The sequence below is a fragment of the Hyperolius riggenbachi genome, chromosome 5 (assembly GCF_040937935.1).
Source record: "Hyperolius riggenbachi isolate aHypRig1 chromosome 5, aHypRig1.pri, whole genome shotgun sequence".
In the NCBI taxonomy this organism is placed as follows: Eukaryota; Metazoa; Chordata; class Amphibia; order Anura; family Hyperoliidae; genus Hyperolius; species Hyperolius riggenbachi.
The window spans coordinates 338,596,697-338,614,908 of NC_090650.1; the positions used below are offsets into that span (position 1 = coordinate 338,596,697).

At 42.4% G+C, this 18,212-nt stretch overlaps 1 protein-coding gene across 1 annotated transcript in view; it reads right to left on the reverse strand.

Annotated features, from left to right (window-relative positions):
* Window positions 1-272: 272 nt before the first annotated feature.
* Window positions 273-18,212, reverse strand: part of PCMTD1 (protein-L-isoaspartate (D-aspartate) O-methyltransferase domain containing 1) — a 63,928-nt gene continuing 45,988 nt past the window's right edge. Inside the window, exons 5-6 of the mRNA XM_068237378.1 lie at window positions 7,545-7,668; window positions 273-741 (exon numbers count right to left, since the gene is read on the reverse strand). Of these exons, the coding sequence (XP_068093479.1) occupies window positions 374-741; window positions 7,545-7,668 (492 nt within the window). The 3' untranslated portion in view covers window positions 273-373. The remainder of the gene's footprint in view (window positions 742-7,544; window positions 7,669-18,212) is intronic.

Genomic DNA, 18,212 nt, shown 5'->3' on the forward strand with positions numbered 1-18,212 from the left:
AATGATTGAAATGGCTCCATGAGCCAAATGCCATTCAACGACATCTTTCTGAAATATACTCTATCCTGTACCTTGAATATGGGCTACAGAAGGAGGCCATTCCAAATTGCAAGCTACGTTACCAAGAGATATTTTTGCAATTAACAATTTGTGTGTATTGTATCTCAAACTGTAGAGAAAACATCGTTTTTAAAATAATAAAAAGAAACAAAAAATGTTGATGAATGGAGCCTAGTCCATTTTAGGTGTCCACTGGAACTGTCACTAAAAGGTTTAACTGCCAAATAGTTTATTAATAAATGCTACATTTTCAAGGAAAAAAAAGAAAATAAAAAGAATATCAGCAGGCATTAAAGTTTTACTTTCAGGTACATCATTTCTCCCTGTAGTAGGTCAAGTATGCTTTTAAAGATTCAGGGAGAGGTAAGCTCAGAATTTTCTCCCGAAGAAGGTTTGGTGAAGGTTCCTCAGCTTTCAAAGCTTCATTGTGATCCTTCTCCTCTTCTTTGCTGTCTTCGTCAATCTTTTCATCATCGTCGCTATCTAAGGCTTGAGGAATAAGTTGGTTCCCTACAAATACATAGGTGTTAATGCGGCGCCTGCGGCACCGCCTCCGTTTTCGCTTTGGAGGTGCCTTTGGAGGAATGCCTTTGGCCTGCATCTCCTCATTTATGCAGTTTCTAAGAGTACGGCGAATATAGATACGAGCCAAATCCTGGAGGCTCCTCACATTACAGGCAGCTGTTTAGAAAGAAATTAAATTATGCTTACAGTAGCAACCCTTCCAAGACATCTCAAATGAAAATGCATTATGCAATTTATATTTCATGAAATGATTTCAACCAACTCATGAATGAACTTTTCAGGTTTAACCATATGGTGATATTATATAAAGGTAGACCTATTGTTAAAGTGTCTCTATGCCCCCTGTGGGGAGCTTCAATATCAGGTCTTGACCCATGGCTTGAGCTATGGCCACTCAGAGTGTGTGGGCGTCATGTCGGTGTGACCATGTGGTGATGAATGGTATGCCAGCTTGGACTAGATAGGGTATACTGATCTTTGTTTAGAGCACATCAAGTGACATGTAGACATTCCTGCATGTATTTTAACTGGTTTTAAAATTCTTACATGCAATTAAGCAAAGATTCGTGTAGTTGTTTTTCAATAAATTATATGATTACCTGGTAAACATATCAGGAACCTACGCCAATTTTATTATTCACTATTATTAAAGTGTACCTGAGTACACTTTAAAAAATTACAAATTTGTACATACCTGGGGCTTCCTCCAGCTCCTTTCAGCCTGAACGCTCCCTTGACGTCCTCCGCCTCCTGGATCCTCTGGGTAACATTGGCTAGTCAGTTCAGGCGCAGTACGACCATGTGCACTCCCGCAGCCGGAAGCGCACTGCGCCTGCACAGTACTACTACGCAGGCGCAGAACGTTCCCAATGACAAGAGTGCAATGGGGCGCATATGTGCAGTAAGCCCGACTCCCGAAGTAACTGGGAGCCATAGCGGAGGATACAGGAAGCGGAGAAGGACGGCAAGGGAACAATCAGGCTGAAGGTAGCTGTAGGAAGCCCCAGGTATGTATGAATGTTTACTTTTGATTAATGTCAGATTTTCTTTAAATTGCAACTTCTAGCTCGGTTCTATAAAATGTTAAAGGGAAATTCCACTTTGCTCATAAAATTGCCACACCGCATAAATTGGTGCTACACAAAGATTTTTGTCAATGCTATTAAAAAAAGATTTCTATTTCAACCCACAGTAAGGTAAAATTGCTCTTATTTGCAACCTTGGCAACTGTACTCCCTGTTTGGCATTCCGTTGAGCTTTTCCAGAAACTCTTGCTGCAGGAGTAATTGCTAAACACAGGCATCAGTTTTGTATCAAAGTTATTGCAAATTAATGTTCTTAAAATTGTCCTTTCCATTTCAGTCTGTACCAAACTACGAGTCTCCAGAGCAAATTGCTAGTCCAAGTTGCATTAATTTTCTAACCTGAAATCCGTGCAATGTGCTAGACCAGGTTTCAGTACAGATGACCCAGATCAGCTTCCCTTTCCTGCATCAGTAATCAGCTGCACAGATCAGGAACAACTGTTGCCTATTTTTAACACCTGACAAGGGCTCTTTTCCACTAACAAATGCTATTGTAATCATGCTGCAAACGCATACAATTGCACCGAAAACACGGCAGGATTATGTTTGCACTGCGCCACAGTCGGATCCCACTAATGGAAACATTTGCCGCGGTTTCCATTAGGTTAACTGTACCCTACACTTGGCGAACAATTTGGATCGCAAATACGCTAAGCAGTGGAAAAGGACCCTGAGTGACTGGCAGGAAGCTCAGACACACCCAGTCCAGGCAGTATGCAAAAGTTTGGAGTATCTGAGCAGCTGAATTAAAATGTTCAAAGTAAGCAATTTAAAAAAATATTTGCCATTAATACTAACAACTGCTTCGTTCTCAAGGACAGCAGAATTTCACTTTAAGTGCTTTTTACGCTGATAAGAAAAACATACTTGCATAACCTGAACTAAACCTGGTCTTCTATCCTCAAGCCACTGCTGCTTGCTGAGCCGAGCATGTCTGTACAAGTATTGCTGGGCAGATTAATGACTTGGATCATGATTGCGTAGCTCGACTATTATCCAATGTTTCTAACCTGCCTTTGCAGGGAAAGTAATGGAAAGAATGGGGATGAAGGAATTTTTCCTATGTGTTCCCATATCTGCAGCATCCACTGCACAGAAGAACAGGGCCGACAGCTAGTTCTCAGATGACATGGTCTGCTGCACACATATTGAAATCTAGGAAAGCAGTAAAACTAGAATAAATAATGCTCATTTGGCAACAATACAGCAAAATCAGCTGCAAAGGTGGAACTATCCTTTAACAGTAAATACAACAGCAAAGAACTCCAACACTTTGAATGGATGTCAAATATAAGCTGTTGAGAACATTCTTAAAGTAAACATGTAGGAAAAAAGTGTCCCTAGGGGCTACTTATATTGAGAGAGGGAAGCCTCTGGATCCAAATGAAGCTTTCCCGTCCTCCTCAGTCAGGTCGTTCTAGTGCTGGCTCCCCCGCAGTGACACGGACAACAATATTTACATTCAGTGGTGCGCACAGGCTCTGGAGGAAATAGCAGCACCCGATCGCATCTGTTCTACTGCGCAGTAGAGCAGACCTGATCAGGCTCACCTATTTCCACCAGAGCTCATTGGAAAACCACTACTGCCTTTGCACACACAGCCAACAAGCTCCTGTTGGAAGGTTTTAACCACTTGAGGACCGTGGGCTTTACCCCCCTTAAGGACCAGACCCTTTTTTTCCATTCAGACCACTGCAGCTTTCACGGTTTATTGCTCGCTCATACAACCTACCACCTAAATGAATTTTGGCTCCTTTTCTTGTCACTAATAAAGCTTTCTTTTGGTGCTAATTGATTGCTGCTGCGATTTTTACTTTTTATTATATTCATCAAAAAAGACATGAATTTTGTCAAAAAAATGATTTTTTTTAACTTTGTGCTGACATTTTTCAAATAAAGTAAAATTTCTGTATACATGCAGCACGAAAAATGTGGACAAACATGTTTTTGATAAAAAAAACCCCATTCAGTGTATATTTATTGGTTTGGGTAAAAGTTATAGCGTTTACAAACTATGGTGCAAAAAGTGAATTTTCCCATTTTCAAGCATCTATGACTTTTCTGACCACCTGACATGTTTCATGAGGGGCTAGAATTCCAGGATAGTATAAATACCCCCCAAATGACCCCATTTTGGAAAGAAGACATCCCAAAGTATTCACTAAGAATCATGGTGAGTTCATAGAAGATTTTATTTTTTGTCACAAGTTATCGGAAAATGACACTTTGTGACAAAAAAGAAAAAAAAAAAGTTTCCATTTCTTCTAACTTGCGACAAAAAAAAAAATGAAATCTGCCACGGACTCACTATGCTCCTCTCTGAATACCTTGAAGTGTCTACTTTCCAAAACGGGGTAATTTGTGGGGTGTTTACTGACCTTGCATTTTGGGGGGTGCCTAATTGTAAGCACCCCTGTAAAGTCTAAAGGTGCTCATTGGACTTTGGGCCCCTTAGTGCAGTTAGGCTGCAAAAAAGTGCCAGACATGTGGTATTGCCCTACTCGGGAGAAGTAGTATAATGTGTTTTGGGGTGTATTTTTACACATACCCATGCTGGGTGGGAGAAATATCTCTGTAAATGACAATTGTTTTATTTTTTTTTACACACAAATGTCCATTTAATGAGATATTTCTCCCACTCAGCATGGGTATGTGTAAAAATACACCCCAAAACACATTATACTACTTCTCCCGAGTAGGGCAATACCACATGTGTGGCACTTTTTTGCACCCTAACTGCGCTAAGGGGCCCAAAGTTCAATGAGTACCTTTAGGATTTCACAGGTCATTTTTGTTTCAAGACTACTCCTCACGGTTTAGGGCCCCTAAAATGCCAGGGCAGTTTAGGAACCCCACAAGTGACCCCATTTTAGAAAGAAGCCACCCCAAGGTATTCCGTTAGGAGTATGGTGAGTTCATAGAAGATTTTATTTTTTGTCACAAGTTAGCGGAAATTGATTTTAATTGTTTTTTTTCACAAAGTGTCATTTTCCGCTAACTTGTGACAAAAAATAAAATCTTCTATGAATTCACCATATTCCTAACGGAATACCTTTGGGTGTCTTCTTTCTAAAATGGAGTCACTTGTGGGGTTCCTATACTGCCCTGGCATTTTAGGGGCCCTAAACCGTGAGGAGTAGTCTTGAAACCAAATGTCGCAAAATTGCCTGTGAAATCCGAAAGGTACTCATTGGACTTTGGGCCCCTTAGCGCACTTAGGGTGTTAAAAAGTGCCACACATGTGGTACCGCCGTACTCAGGAGAAGTAGTATAATGTGTTTAGGGGTGTATTTTTACATATACCCATGCTGGGTGGGAGAAATATCTCTGTAAATGACAATTGTTTGATTTTTTTTACATACAATTGTCCATTTACAGAGAGATTTCTCCCACTCAGCATGGGCAGGTGTAAAAATACACCCCAAAACACATTATACTACTTTTCCTGAGTACGGCGGTACCACGTGTGACACTTTTTTGCAGCCTAGGTGCGCTAAGGGGCCCAACGTCCTATTAACAGGTCATTTTGAGGCATTTGGATTCTAGACTACTCCTCACGGTTTAGGGCCCCTAAAATGCCAGGGCAGTATACTAACCCCACAAGTGACCCCATTTTAGAAAGAAGACACCCCAAGGTATTCCGTTAGGAGTATGGCGAGTTCATAGAAGATTTTATTTTTTGTCACAAGTTAGTGAAAAATGACACTTTGTGAAAAAAAAAAAAATTAATTTCCGCTGACTTTTGACAAAAAATAAAATCTTCTATGAACTTGTCATACACCTAACAGAATACCTTGGGGTGTCTTTTTTCTAAAATGGGGTCACTTGTGGGGTTCCTATACCACTCTGGCATTTTACGGGCCCAGACTACTGTCTGGAAACCAAATGTCTCAAAATGACTGTTCAGGGGTATAAGCATCTGCAAATTTTGATGACAGGTGGTCTATGAGGGGGCGAATTTTGTGGAACCGGTCATAAGCAGGGTGGCCTTTTAGATGACAGGTTGTATTGGGCCTGATCTGATGGATAGGAGTGCTAGGGGGGTGACAGGAGGTGATTGATGGGTGTCTCAGGGGGTGGTTAGAGGGGAAAATAGATGCAATCAATGCACCGGGGAGGTGATCGGAAGGGGGTCTGAGGGGGATCTGAGGGTTTGGCCGAGTGATCAGGAGCCCACACGGGGCAAATTAGGGCCTGATCTGATGGGTAGGTGTGCTAGGGGGTGACAGGAGGTGATTAATGCATGTCTCAAGGTGTGATTAGAGGGGGGAATAGGTGCAAGCAATGCACTGGCGAGGTGATCAGGGCTGGAGTCTGAGGGCGTTCTGAGGGTGTGGGCGGGTGATTGAGTGCCCTAGGGGCAGATAGGGGTCTAATCTGATAGGTAGCAGTGACAGGGGGTGATTGATGGGCAATTAGTGGGTGTTTAGGGTAGAGAACAGATGTAAACACTGCACTTGGGAGGTGATCTGACGTCGGATCTACGGGCGATCTATTGGTGTGGGTGGGTGATCAGATTGCCTGATTGATGGGTGGCAGTGATTGATGGGGCTGATTGATGGGTGGCAGTGACAGGGGGTGATTGATGGGTGATTGACAGGTTATCAGGGTGATAGATGCATACAGTACACAGGGGGGGGGGTATGGGGAGAATCTGAGGGGTGGGGGGGTGATCAGGAGGGAGCAGGGGGCAGTTTAGGGCATTAAAAAAAAGATAGCGTTGACAGATAGTGACAGGGAGTGATTGATGGGTGATTAGGGGGGTGATTGGGTGCAAACAGTGGTCTGGGGGGTGGGCAGGGGGGGGGTCTGAGAGGTGCTGTGGGCGATCAGGGGGCAGGGAGGGGGGGGGGGGAATCAGTGTGCTTGGATGCAGACTAGGGTGGCTGCAGCCTGCCCTGGTGGTCCCTCGGACACTGGGACCACCAGGGCAGGAGGCAGCCTGTATAATACACTTTGTATACATTACAAAGTGTATTATACACTTTGTATGCGGCGATCCGGGTGCTAGTAACCCGCCTGCGCTTCCGAACGGCCGGCGGGTTACAGCGCGAGGGGGACGGAGCCAGTCCCTGGCAGAGGATCGCGTCACGAATGACGCGATCGCTCCGCCCATGCCCGTACAAGGACCGCCGCCTCTGTGCATGCGGCGGTCCTTGTGGGATCCACTTTCCGGCCGCCCCTGTGCAGTGGGCGGTCAGTAAGTGGTTAAGGGGTCTCAGCTCTAAATTGCCTCGCTTTAGGATGGGAGGAGTCTCTTTAGGCTTCCCCCTCCTGAGGTACCCCTAGGAGCACTTTTTTCCCCTTCAGGTACACTTCTAGGCTGGGCATCCCACTTGAGTTTGCAAATTGCTCACAAAAGATTGAGAGCAATTTTGCAGTGATTTCCAGAGCAGTTTAGAGGAAAGCGTTTTTGGTCCCTGCTTTTGTTAATTAAAGCTTCATACTGACAATAGAAAGCAGGAGCAAAAGTGAAGTTGGGACACAGCACCAGGGAGAGGACTCAGAATAGACTGTAACAGACTCAGAGTAGATGGAGCAAAGTGAAGATGAAGAGACCCAGAGACAGCATGGTGTGGTCAGCACGGGTCATCTGACAGTCTATTCTTCATTAGATTACAGTGGGACACCAACAGCTGCAGGACCCAAGGAGGGTGGGAGTTGAGAAGGTGCTTTGCAGCACAATTTGCACTTTATGCTGCACTCAGCATTGACTTAAATATGACATTTGATAAGGAAACATATTTTGGCCAAAGCAAACTTCTGTTTATATATAATAAATAATAGTTAATGTACAATTTGTTTTTTTATGATAAGTTTGTATATTGAATCAGAACGTACCACTAATAGGTTAAGCAGCATGCATATACTTACGCAATCGCACAGTATCAGGTTTGTGGTTGTCATTCTTATTTGGTTGCATTAAAGGAGCAAAGGAAACTGCTAAAATGTTTTTGCTCTCCCAGGTATTTTGCCCTGTTCTCTGGATCTGAGTAAGCTATGAAACAATAGAAAAAAATAGATTATTGTTATACATAGGCAAGACTAATGCAGTGTTCAGCATATCAAACTGTATGTGTGCTGCAGTGGTGGGTCTTGAAACACAGGGATTGGTTTCTCAAAAGGGAGCAGATGATCAGAGCAACTAATCACTTTTAGGCTGGACGTCCCACTAGTTTGCAAATTGCTCTCAAAAGGATGAGAGCAATTTTGCAGTGATTTAGAGGAAAAGCGATTTTGGGCCCTGCTTTTGTTAATTACAGCTTCATACTGACAATAGAAAGTGATAGATAGTGGCACTTTGAGTCCGCCAGGAGAAAAGCGCGATATAAATGTTATTTGTCTTGTCTAATCAGAATCCTTGATGGGCGTGGTTGCATTTGCTCCACTTTTGAGCCAGTTTTTCCCCTATTCACCTTGCAATGGTTTGATAAATGTGCTCCGTTGTGGGGCAGATTTATCAAGCTGACTGAAAAAAAAAATTGGATCAAAACTAAAGAAGTGTAGCAGTTGTTTGGAAAGAACAATAAGAACCTTTGAGCTGGGGATTTGTAATTTTTAGCCTTTTGCTCCAGGCTTGCTTGCACTTATATTGGTAATTTACCCATGTAGGTGATGCACTGGAGAGCTCAAGATTTCTCTCAAACTAGGAGAAACCTGTTAACTTTTGTCAGAAATAATGGTAGACTAAAGAAGCATGGAAGAAGAGTTTTATGGTTTAAAATGGTGTTTCTACAGGCCCTGTGTCAGGTTGGAAGGACCATAGAAAGACTGGATTACTTTCTAGCCTGTGTGCATCTTAAACAGGGCAAGTTCTAGACTTTTTGCTGCCTGAGGCAAACTTGTGAGGATGCGTCTCCTACTGATTTGGAATGATTGTACAGCACCTGACAATTTACTCTGCTTTATTTAACTACTTAAGGATCGCCTCACGCCAATGGGCGTGACCACGGCGGCAGCCCCAGGACTGCCTAACGCCAATTGGCAGTGCTGTACGAGATCGGCGATCCCCGGCCTCTGATTGGCTGGGGAGCTCCGTCCTCTCATAAGTAAATTTGGTGAACCAAGTTTACTTATATCTTGTCCACCCTGGGTGGAGGGGTGTATCCCCAATTTCTTTCTTTAGAGAGCGACTTTTTATACCTGAGTGGGGTCAGGTCATAATTCTCCCCACCTGCTGTTACAGTGGTCGCCTACGTGGTGACCCACACTTGTGAGTATATTCTCATTTACATTTTTTCCCATATTGGCTGAACCTACTACACCAGATTTGGCTCTCGGTTCCTGTTTCTTGTCTTTCAAGCACACTCCGTCCTCTCATAGGCTAATGCCTATGAGAGGCGGAACAGGACGGATCGCCGTCCTGTTCCAATTCACACACCGGAGGGGAAGAGGGAAGGGGAGTGCAGCAGCGATCGAACCCCTCCGGCGGCATGTCCCCTTAGAGACAAAAAAAAGGAGGTGAATCCGATCGCTGGGCTCCTAAGCTGGGCTGTGCAGGAAGCTGCACAGCCCAGCACTACATACAATCGCCTGGTCTTTAGGGGGGTTAGCACTGTGGGCGTGAAGTGGTTAATGTTCTCACATGACATACTGCAGCTCAACACAATAACACACAGTGGCTGGTTGTGAGTCTTTTACAAGCAAAGTTATATGAAGACAAAGTGGAAGAAAGTGCACTCAGTGTGTGAATTATGAAAAGTGGCCAGCCGACCGTAGAATAATCTCACCTCAATGTAGTGCTAGTAAGCCCGTATGGGTGTACCAGCTCGTAGGCTTTGTCCCTTTGAGCCAGGGACCAGGCTCGTGGCAGCGTGGATTCCTTCGTTCCTCTCCTCTCGCAGCTGGGGATAGCACTACTCGCCTTGCAGTCACCAGCATTCTGCACTATGCAGGTGATCAGTGGCCATGGCAGGTGCCAATTGTATGAGTATCTTCCCTTTTGTGGAGGGATCGGTGTGCAATTGTCTTCCACCTTCCAGCACAAGTAGTACCTGCACTCTGTGGGCGCTCGTTAGCTGGTGTTGTATAAAGGAGTTGGCAAGGATGAGGTGCAAGTCTGTGCAAACAATACACGGGGAAGCCGTGTAATGTAAAATTCTGTTTATTGTAACGCGTTTCTAAAGGGATAAAGCAGCCCCTTGTTCAGACAAATGTTTGAACATACAATGAGACGTTGCTTAAATACATAGTTAATTGGCTTAACGATGGAGGTCACATGCTAGGTAACTTAAAGAGAATCTGTACTCTAAAATACTTACAATAAAAAGCATACCATTCTATTCATTATGTTCTCCTGGGCCCCTCTGTGCTGTTCCTGCCACTCCCTGCTGCAATCCTGGCTTGTAATGGCCAGTTTTAGGCAGTGTTTACAAACAAAAAACATGGCTTCTAACCAGCATGTGATAGGCTGAGAGAAGCTCAGTCTGTGACTCATACAGAGCCTGCAGGGGGCCTGGAGAGGGTGTGTATAACTTCTATCCTATCACAAGCAGAGCAGCACATTCCTGCCTGAGTGCTTGAGCCCGAAAAAGACGACAAAGGAAAGAAGATTAGATTATATAACAGAGATAATACAGCCACAGTGCAACTAGGAAAGGCTGCAGTAAGACAGACCACATTAGAACATGTATAGGAACTTATAGGATAGAAGAAATAAGACTGAAAATTTTGTTACAGAGTCTCTTTAACCAATAGGTGGCTGCATTATTTAAAAAATCCTATCAGAAGGAAGTATGCAAATAGGGTGAGGACCATGATCCTCTGCTCTGTGTCCTATCAGAATTAAGTATGCAAATTAGGATGAGGACCATGATTCAAAGAGGCACACATGATTTTGAATGACAGCATTTATTATAAAAAAAATTAACCAAAGACCCCACAGAAGTATTTCTAACCAGATACACTATAGGATATCAGAAGCATACAAGAACAGGATATTGACAAAAGATACATATAATAAATAATAAAATTCCTAAATAACCCCCCTGGCCGTCCAATAGTATCTGGCATAAATTCCATCTCCAGTAACCTCTCACACTTTATAGACATACACCTTCAAAAATGTGTTAGAACACTGCCATCCTTTAAAGGTGGGAATGACAATTGCTGGAGATGTCATAAAGAACCGGGTTCACTTATTCATATGTGGTGGTCCTGTCCAATTATAAGGAACTTTTGGCGTGATATAGAGAACTTTATTAAACTGGAGCCCCCCTTTGATGTCGGTTCCGCTCTATTATGCAGGAGAAACCCAAACAACAAGATTTTGGAAAAATCCAGCCGCACCGAGATTAACTGATTGGATAGTGGCAATGTCAGACTTAGTGATGGGAAGCGAAGGAAGTGTGGAAGAGAAGGGTAGTATATAAACGGAAATTGAATGGGGAAAAAAATACTAATCTCAGAGATGTAGGAGCATCGGATAAGCATAAATAAATAAATGATTGGGGGGAAGAGGGAGAGAATCTAGGGTCTGGAGCCTAAAGAGTTAATTCTAGAAGCTGAAAGAATTCCTATTGGTTGCTAAAAGATCAGATGGATGGTTGATGGAGGGGGCCCCCCATTACATCTCCTTAGGCCCCACCAATGCCTGGATGTCTGTATGGTTGAATGTGTTTGAAAGTTAGAGTAAATAAGAAAAGTATAGATATAAAGTTGACAAATGAAGAGAAAGATCCGCACCACCTTCAGAAAAGCTTAGTCTGTTTTATTGGAAAAAAACATACAAATTTAAAAAGAACTTTAAGGCAGGACAGTCCACTGTTTCGGGCTCCTGCCCATCTTCATGCTGCCTAGTTCTGAAGTAACATACAAAAACACCAACATATATACAGAGAAACAACCAATCACTGAGTATATACTAATTAGAGGACCTGATGGGAAACAGCCTATTTACATATCTAGTCACACCTCCAACTCCCCCATTGGTGGATCTGAGCAAGATCCAAACATTCAAAAAATAACTGTCAATAATGGCTGAATAAAAAATATCAAAATCAGGCATGCCTCTAAGATGTATTGGCAAGATATCAGCCAAAACGCCATGGTGGAATATGCTGAATAGCAGAAAAAAGAAAAAATCCAAAAAGTAACATTTTATTAAAGAAAACAAAACATCAAAATCCGCATGGAAATGACACATAAACGCATCAATACGACGCGACGCCATACCCGCATACGCGTATAGATGACGTAATAATGCATATCCTCTATCTAGACTACTGACGATCAAAAATACGCATCTATGCCGGACGTATATACACATGAGACAAGCGCTCAAAAAATGACGCATAAACGTATAAAAAATTACGTATCAATAAAACAATCGCCTAGAAAGTGCCACATGAACGCGTCCTAACTATACGCAATCTTTGCGACTAAAAATACGCGTAAAATTAACCAAACACCAAAAAAATGCCGAAAAATGCCAAAAAAATGCCGAAAAAATGTCAAATAAATACCAAAAAAATGCCAAGAAAATGCTGAAAAAATGCCAAAAAATGCCAAAAACATAAAAATGCCATATATGAAAAAATCATACCATATATGAAAAAAAATCAATTCAGCACTTTCCACCAATGGTATATCAGATGATTGGTAGTATAATAAAAAATATCCAATAAAAGAAAGCTAATAAGGCCTATAAATATCTATGAGTCTATCAGTATCACCAATCTAGTCTCAAATCATACTCTTTATTTAACCCACTATTCACAGTGTCAAGTTCTCTGATCCATTTAGATTCCAACTTCAATAATCTAGACAATCTATCACCCCCCCTATTATCCTGTTTAACCCCATCGATGACACAAACCCTAAGCTGACTAACATTGTGTCCAAAGGTAGTAAAATGCTCTGAAACGGCCTGATCCATATTCTTTTTGCGAATGGTAGATTTGTGCGAGGCCAAACGATCTTTCAATCTCTGTGTCGTTTGGCCAACATAGCACTTACCACATGGGCATTTAAGCATATAAACCACCCAACGAGAATCACAAGTGTACCTATCTCGTATGGCATATCGTTTACCACTCATAGGGTGAAAAAAGGTATCACCCTTAATGAGTAAGGAGTAAATTGGTTCATTCTGATATCAGTATTAATAAACAACCAAAGCAATGTGGCATTTTTCCCTGTTTACAATGTCATATTTGTAATAGCCTCATTAAGGGTGATACCTTTTTTCACCCTATGAGTGGTAAACGATATGCCATACGAGATAGGTACACTTGTGATTCTCGTTGGGTGGTTTATATGCTTAAATGCCCATGTGGTAAGTGCTATGTTGGCCAAACGACACAGAGATTGAAAGATCGTTTGGCCTCGCACAAATCTACCATTCGCAAAAAGAATATGGATCAGGCCGTTTCAGAGCATTTTACTACCTTTGGACACAATGTTAGTCAGCTTAGGGTTTGTGTCATCGATGGGGTTAAACAGGATAATAGGGGGGGGGTGATAGATTGTCTAGATTATTGAAGTTGGAATCTAAATGGATCAGAGAACTTGACACTGTGAATAGTGGGTTAAATAAAGAGTATGATTTGAGACTAGATTGGTGATACTGATAGACTCATAGATATTTATAGGCCTTATTAGCTTTCTTTTATTGGATATTTTTTATTATACTACCAATCATCTGATATACCATTGGTGGAAAGTGCTGAATTGATTTTTTTTCATATATGGTATGATTTTTTCATATATGGCATTTTTATGTTTTTGGCATTTTTTTGCATTTTTTCAGCATTTTCTTGGCATTTTTTTGGTATTTGACATTTTTTCGGCTTTTTTTTGACATTTTTTCGGCATTTTTCGGCATTTTTTGGTGTCTGGTTAATTTTACGCGTATTTTTAGTCGCAAAGATTGCGTATAGTTAGGACGCGTTCATGTGGCACTTTCTAGGCGATTGTTTTATTGATACGTAATTTTTTATACGTTTATGCGTCATTTTTTGAGCGCTTGTCTCATGTGTATATACGTCCGGCATAGATGCGTATTTTTGATCGTCAGTAGTCTAGATAGAGGATATGCATTATTACGTCATCTATACGCGTATGCGGGTATGGCGTCGCGTCGTATTGATGCGTTTATGTGTCATTTCCATGCGGATTTTGATGTTTTGTTTTCTTTAATAAAATGTTACTTTTTGGATTTTTTCTTTTTTCTGCTATTCAGCATATTCCACCATGGCGTTTTGGCTGATATCTTGCCAATACATCTTAGAGGCATGCCTGATTTTGATATTTTTTATTCAGCCATTATTGACAGTTATTTTTTGAATGTTTGGATCTTGCTCAGATCCACCAATGGGGGAGTTGGAGGTGTGACTAGATATGTAAATAGGCTGTTTCCCATCAGGTCCTCTAATTAGTATATACTCAGTGATTGGTTGTTTCTCTGTATATATGTTGGTGTTTTTGTATGTTACTTCAGAACTAGGCAGCATGAAGATGGGCAGGAGCCCGAAACAGTGGACTGTCCTGCCTTAAAGTTCTTTTTAAATTTGTATGTTTTTTTCCAATAAAACAGACTAAGCTTTTCTGAAGGTGGTGCGGATCTTTCTCTTCATTTGCCACAGTTTGAGTCCCATGGTGTCCGGGACTATTAGATCTGCACACCTGACCATCTGAAATTGATGGAAGCCAAGCAAGTGCGACTCCACACTCAAAATTACTGTAGATATAAAGTTGATACGGGCTGTATCTGAATAAAAGTTTTTGCATTGTCTTGGTGTTATGCATTATAGTATTTTACTGAAGTGTACGATAGATATGCTATATAGCTATTCTAACACTATTTGGTAGTGATGATTATACGGTTGGCTGACATATTTAGTATCGCTAATAAAAATGCAAATAACAATGTACGTAGGTCTAGGTTTGTTAGGGCAATATTAGTTGCGTGTGGTTAAGGCCAGAAGTATTAGTATGTGTGCATGTGCCCATTTGCAAGCACTTTTGGGGTACTATATAATAAATGTGATTACTATTATACAGACAGTCTTTCATGTCTGCTTTATGGAGGTAAGTCCACTGCTTCCTCCAAGCAAATTTTAAAGGTTTTATTCATTTTTACCCTGCTGGCGCATCTGTTCCCAGTTTGCTGTACAGTGTCCACCCCTGGTAGAGGGGTGATCTACCCCTTTTCTGATCTACAGAGAGCGATTTCTTAATCCTGAGTGAGGACAGGTCTAATCTCCTCACCTGCCTATACAGTGGTTGCCGTTGTGGTAACCCACGTTTGTGAATATACTCTTCTCACTAATTATCTTTACTAATTTTAAGGCTGAACATACTACACTATATTGGGTTCTCTGTTTCTCTAGCCTTATTGATTTTAAACAGTCTTTTAAAATGAGACTGATTAATTTATTCTACTCATATTCTTATTAAAATATGTATTTACTACACTTATATACAGAGCAGAGGATCAGGGCCCTCGCCTTATTTGCATACTTCACTCTGATAGGACACAGAGCAGAGGTTCATGGTCCACAACCTATTTGCATACTTTATTCTGATAGGATACAGAACAAAGAATCATGGTCCTCATCCTAATTTGCATACTTCATTCTGATAGGACACAGAGCAGAGGATCATGGTCCTCACCCTATTTGCATACTTCCTTCTGATAGGATTTTTTAAATAATGCAACCACCTATTGGTTAAGTTACCTAGCATGTGACCTCCATCGTTAAGCCAATTAACTATGTATTTAAGCAATGTCTCATTGTATGTTCAAACATTTGTCTGAAGAAGGGGTGGCTTTATCTCTTTAGAAACGGTTACAATAAACAGAGTTTTACATTACACGGCTTCCTTGTGTATTGTTTGCACAGACTTGCACCTCACCCCTGCCAACTCCTTTATACACCACCAGCTAACGAGCGCCCGCAGAGTGCAGGTACCACTTGTGCTGGAAGGTGGAAGACAATTGCACACCGATCCCTCCACAAAAGGGAAGGTACTCATACAATTGGCACCTGCCATGGCCACTGATCACCTGCATAGTGCAGAACGCTGGTGACTGCAAGGCGAGTAGTGCTATCCACAGCTGCGAGAGGAGAGGAACAAAGGAATCCCCACTGCCACGAGCTTAGTCCCTGGCTCAAAGGGACAAAGCCTGCGAGCTGATACACCCATAAGGGCTAACCAGCACTACACTGAGGCGAGATCATTCTACGGTCGGCTGGCCACTTTTCACAATTCACACACTGAGTGCGCTTTCTTCCACTTTGCCTCCATATATCCTAGCCATCTTGCACGGAAATTGAGAGCTGCACCAACTATACACAGCACAACTCTTATCGCTCCTCCGGACCTTCCGGAAGTTTATTCTACTTTGACAAGCAAAGTGCTCACCCTCAGCCACTCCATTCCTCCTCAGTCAGGACAGCAGTGCCACCTCCACTCTTCTGCTGTGCAAGTCAAATGAAACACTTCTGCCTCCCCCCTCCTCATTTACTGTCAGACTCCTCACACAACACAACAAGCTGCTTTTCCTTAATGATGACCTCTTCACCTTGCTCTCATCTCGCTTATCCTCCTCTGTATTGTGTTTACACTTACAGCATTCAGTCAAACATGGTGCTCCTTAATCTCTGCGCCTGATGCAAATGTTTCACCATGCTTCATGAGAGAGCCAACCCTGATTTTCAAGGAAAACTGGAGCAAGAGGGATATGGAGGCTGCTAGATTTATTTCCTTTTAAACAATATCAGCTACTCGGCAGCCTTGCTGATCTATGTGGCTGCACTAGTACCTGACAAGTAACAACATACTGTCCAACAGTCCCGATTTGGGCGGGACTTACCCGGTTCCCGCCCCCTTGTCCAGGGGTCCCGCCCACTCATTAACAAGTCCCGTTTTCACCATCCTTCCAGATAGGGACGCATACCAGGTGTCTACCATGTCTGTCTAATTGTGCAAATACAAGCAGCTTTTGTCCTGCGTGACATAAACAAAAACCCCAGACCTCTCCTCCTTCCCTCCCCTCTGTGTGTAGCTGTTAAGAGCTTTCTCCTCCCTCCAGCCAATAAAAACACAGAGGCAGCCCTGCCCGCCCCGCCCCCACAAGCTCGTTCAGGCACGGAGGACAAGCATCAGACTGCATCTGGGAATAGAAATCAGCGTGGTTCCCTGCACTGAAGTTTTATGGTAGGCAGAGGAGATAACACTGGTCTCAGTCACACAGATCACAGCAGCCTGTCCTGTACTGCAGAGGCTGTGAGTGTGACTGGGACAGATGGTGACAGACCTGGGAATGTAACTCTTTCCTCCTGTGCTGCTGCAGACACACGAGATAACACACAGGTCTCAGTCACACAAATGTGTCGTGTCCTGCAGAGGCTGCTTGTGAGTGTGACTGGAAAGATAGTGATAGACCAGGGAATGTAACTCTTCCCTCCTGTGCTGCTGCAGACACAGATAGAGTGAGAACTCAGCTGTCTTTTCTGTAACCAGTGTTATTATTATTTATTACTAGTATTCCCTTTCCCCTCAGTAGCATACATGGGAGGAAGGGGAGGGGGAGAGTCACACTTATATGATCACCAGTGACTGTCAATAGGACAGTAATAGTCAGAATAATATCACAATTGCATCTTCTAATTCCTTTCCATTCCACTTCCTGTTTTCTGTCTTATTACAATTCCTCACTGGGGAGAAGCACTAGCTAGCAGCATCCATTATCACAACCTTTATTTTTAGCAGTTATAATATGCATAGCTCCCAACTGTCTCTTTTGGAGGGACAGTCCCTCTTTGGGAGCCCCCATCCTTTTTTTCTCCTCATTTGTTGCTCTTTCAGGACTCGTACAGATCTGTGTAAATATATGTCTTTTTGTACTGAAAAATGTGTTTGACTCTAAACTTTATACCCATCCATTAAATGGATACATTTCTTATTTCCGCATGTTACCATGAAGGATAATGAACCAGAATAGAAAGGACCCGTGTGGTTTAAATTATAACTTTTTTAAATCTTTATGGTATGTGCGACTAGGGGTGTGCTAAGGGCGTGGTTAAGGGTGTGACAGAGGCGTTACTTAAGTGTCCCTCTTTCCTATCTCAAAAAGTTGGGAGGTATGAGTAACAAGCATGCAGCCAATCTTGTCAGATCTGACAATCAACGTCAGAAACACCTGAACTGAACGGCGTGTTCAGGGGCTATGGCTAAACGTATTAGAGGCAAAGGATAGGCAGAGGATAAGCAGGACACCAGGCAACTGGTATTGCTTAAAGTACAACTGTAGCAAGATGTATGTGGAGGCTATTTATTTCCTATTTAACACCACCAGTTGTCTGCCTATTTTGCTGATCCTCTGCCTCTAATACTTTTAGCCAAAGACCTGAACAAGCATGCGGCACAGCAGGTGTGTCTGACATTATTGTCAGATCTCACAAGATTAGCTGCATGCTTGTTTCTTAGACCAACACTTATCTGCACTCATACCCCAAATAGTGTGTGCTTGGGCTGTTAAAGCAACTAACCACAAAACCAAAGGGATACAGCCCTCAATTAATAGTACTACACCAG